This window comes from Notamacropus eugenii, chromosome 4, assembly GCF_028372415.1.
Source record: "Notamacropus eugenii isolate mMacEug1 chromosome 4, mMacEug1.pri_v2, whole genome shotgun sequence".
Taxonomy (NCBI): Eukaryota; Metazoa; Chordata; class Mammalia; order Diprotodontia; family Macropodidae; genus Notamacropus; species Notamacropus eugenii.
This window is the reverse complement of record NC_092875.1, coordinates 58,684,713-58,688,019: the sequence shown is the minus strand read 5'-3', so window position 1 is coordinate 58,688,019 and position 3,307 is coordinate 58,684,713. Positions and strand designations below refer to the sequence as shown.

Sequence of the window (3,307 nt, the reverse complement as noted above, 5' to 3'; positions counted from 1 at the left end):
TTACTTGGAAGTGTGTGTGTGTGTGTGTGTGTGTGTGTGTGTGTGTGTGTGTGTGTGAGTGAATGTGCATAAGTGTGCGTGTGCATTTGTGCTAGGGGGCCCTTTTATCACATGAAGCTTCTATCACATGAAGCAGCCCCATCTGAAGCTTTTGTCAACTTTATTAGATTGCATACTGATCACACTCCACAAGGGGGAGAGGTTGACCTATTGCGACTTTGGTCAGAATTTTATTTGTCATCAGTGCCACTCGGCAGAGGAGTAAGTGAGAAATTCCTACCATACCTTGTTGGAAGGCCAAAGCAGAGAAAACTTTGGAAAAAATGCCAAAAGAGAAAGGGTAGAGCTGTTTCCCTAAATATTCCCATAGACTACTAAAAAGTTCCTTGACAAGATTCTATGTCCCTCTGCCTGACAATCATCAATCACATTTGAGACAACTCAAGCACTGGGTATCAATGAGGAGTTGCCTGTGTTGTCCTAGCAAAGCACATATTTTTCAGGATGGAGCCATAGTGTATATCCATTCCAATTGTGAGTGTTGCTTAATCCAATAATGTATGGGCTTCCAATTAGCTCATCCCTATTATATATAGAATAGGAAACTGCAGGCTGGGGGCAAATCCATTGCCCAACCCTCAATTACTCTCAGCACTCCCTTTTTTCTCTACTACTCGTGTACTCCTGAATGATGCTGGAGATAACTACCACCCTAGTACAGACCAGTCTAACAATATCTTGGACTATTATGATAACCACCATCATTTTGTTCTTCTGACTCCATTTACTTCCCTTTCCAATCTATTGTTTGCATGTCCATCATATCTGCATGATCATCTCAAAACCCAAATGTTACCATATGGCTCTTTTGTTCAATAATCTCTAGTAGCTTCCTAATCCTAAATAGGATAAAATATATTTGACTTATAAAGCCCTTCACAGTCTCACTGCAATCTTGCCTTTAAATTTATTGTACACCATTCCCTTTCAGCCACTCTTCAATAAGAACAAACTGACCTTTTTGATGTTGCTCTCAAGTTGCTCTCCATCTCCTATTTCTGTCTCTTTGCACAGATTGTCTCTCAGTCTTCAAATGGACGAAAGCACTGCCTAGCATGCTTGAGTTAATTCAGAGCTGTACCATGGACTGTTAGTATACCTTTCTTTCCATAGCACTTCCAACACTGACTATTCACATGTTTGTAATCATTTTCCATTTGCTAGGTTTGAGATGAAGCTTCAGATATGTATTGATTTTCACTTCATTTCCTGTTTATGAGAAAAAGTCATCTTTTATATGGTTAGCTATAATTTTTTTGTTTAAAGAACTGTTTGTTTAGAGATTCCCTTAGTGATGGGAAGCTACTTCCTTTTCAGGCCTTTGCTACCACAGAATTGATATTTTGTTGTATAGGAAGTTTTCATATACAATGACTTCCTTAAAGTATTAGACTAGCTTTGGAAGCCATGGGTCAAAGATGTGTTAATTACTGTATTTGCACGATTTTAAATTGCTTTCCGGAATGCTCATAATAATTCATGATTTTACTAAGAATCTTTGAGTGCTTCTTTATTTCCACATTACTTTCTTTGAAATTTTGGATCATTTGAACCTCTAAATTAACTTTGTTATTATTTTGTCTAGCTCTAGCAGCTGAGTGCTACAATGATTTGAGTCACAGACCTGGAGTCAGGAATAACTGAGTTCAATTCTGACCTAAGACTTTTACTAATTGTGTGATGCAGGGCAAGTCACTTAACCTTTGTTTGTCTTAAGCTGTTGGAGAAGGAAATGACAAACCAGTCTAATATGTTTGCCAAGAAAAGCCCAAATATGCTCACAAGGGGAAAGAAGTGACTGAAACAACTGAACAACAACATGAAATACCACATGAGTAGCTGTTCTTTTACCCTATAAGTAAGCAAACTAAAGACCAGGTTAACTCAGGGTTACACAGCCAGGAAATGGTAGAAGTAGATCCATGCATTTTGACACCTGGTTGCGTGCTCTATCCATCACATTGCCTGTTTCTTGGGCAGGTTGGGAGTCAACAGTTTGAATCTTATGCCACAGAAGACTCATTAAAAACCTTTTGTCACAGTAGTGAAATTGCAGCATGAGAAAGTCCAGGAGGATGTCTCAGAGTCACAAAGAGAGGCCTGGCATCCTGGTGAAGAGCATCCTCAGAGCTCTTTTCATATCATTATTCCTTAGGCTGTAGATGAAGGGGTTCAGCATGGGGGCAACCACAGTGTACATCACGGCTGATGCTGTGTCCTGTTGGCCTGTGTAGGCAGATGGTGGCTTAAAGTATACTCCAATTATTGTCCCATAGTAGAGACAGACCACAGTGAGGTGAGAGCCACAGGTAGAGAAAACTTTCCGTTTCTTTTGAGCTGATGGAATCCTCTGCACAGCCATAACAATTTGAATATAGGAGATTAGAATGCCAATGAATGGAATTACAGCAGTCAGTCCTCCCATTGTGTAGATCACCAAATCATTGATGAAGGTATCTGAGCAGGCCAATCTGATCACCACATTGAGGTCACAGAAGAAATGATGGATTTCAGTGTGGCCACAGAATGAGAGTTGGGACAGCAGAACAGTATGTGTCAGGGCATTAGCACAAGCCCAGAACCAGCACGCTGCTACCAGAAGGACACAGACTCTTGAGGTCAAGATCATGGAATAATGTAGTGGGTCACAGATAGCCACATAGCGGTCATAGGCCATGGCAGTGAGAAGAACACTGTCTACCATCCCAAACCAAAGGAAGAAGAATACTTGTGCCAAGCAGCTGATGTAAAGAATTGCTTTGTTCCCAGATATATAATTAACCAGCACCTTGGGGACAGTAGTGGAAGTAAGGCAAAAGTCAACCAGGGACAAGTTGCTAAGAAAGAAGTACATAGGGGTGTGGAGACGTGAGTCTGTCTTAATGGCCAGAATGATGAGCAAATTCCCCAGCCCTGAGATCAGATACATAAGTAAGAATACAAAGAACAGGATCCTCTTTTGCTCTGGCTGGTCTGAAAGGCCCAGGAGGATGAATTCAGTGATTCTTGAATGATTTTGCCCTTCCATGGGTCTGTTGGAAAAAACGTGTGGACACAATGAAATAAAAACAGCCCATCCAAAGTTGATTTGAGATTTTTTTCCATTAAAATCTGTGTGGAAAGTGTTAAAAGACATATAAGATATTGGAAAAATATTTGCGTTGAAGAAAATATGAAAGCTAAATGACTATGATGGAAATATCCAGAGATTCAAGAAAAGATGCCCCATAATAACAATTAATAAGTG

At 40.2% G+C, this 3,307-nt stretch overlaps 1 protein-coding gene across 1 annotated transcript; it reads right to left on the bottom strand.

Moving 5' to 3' along the window:
* Nucleotides 1-2,146: 2,146 nt before the first annotated feature.
* Nucleotides 2,147-3,088, bottom strand: LOC140498147 (olfactory receptor 1f45-like). Its single transcript, XM_072599434.1, has one exon. It carries the CDS (start codon nt 3,086-3,088, stop codon nt 2,147-2,149), a length of 942 nt encoding a protein of 313 aa, XP_072455535.1.
* Between the last annotated feature and the right edge of the window lie 219 nt (nt 3,089-3,307).

What these genes read in the sequence shown, in the direction of transcription:
- LOC140498147 (XM_072599434.1), bottom strand. Translation starts at nt 3,088, where the DNA reads ATGGAAGGGCAAAATCATTCAAGAATCACTGAATTCATCCTCCTGGGC.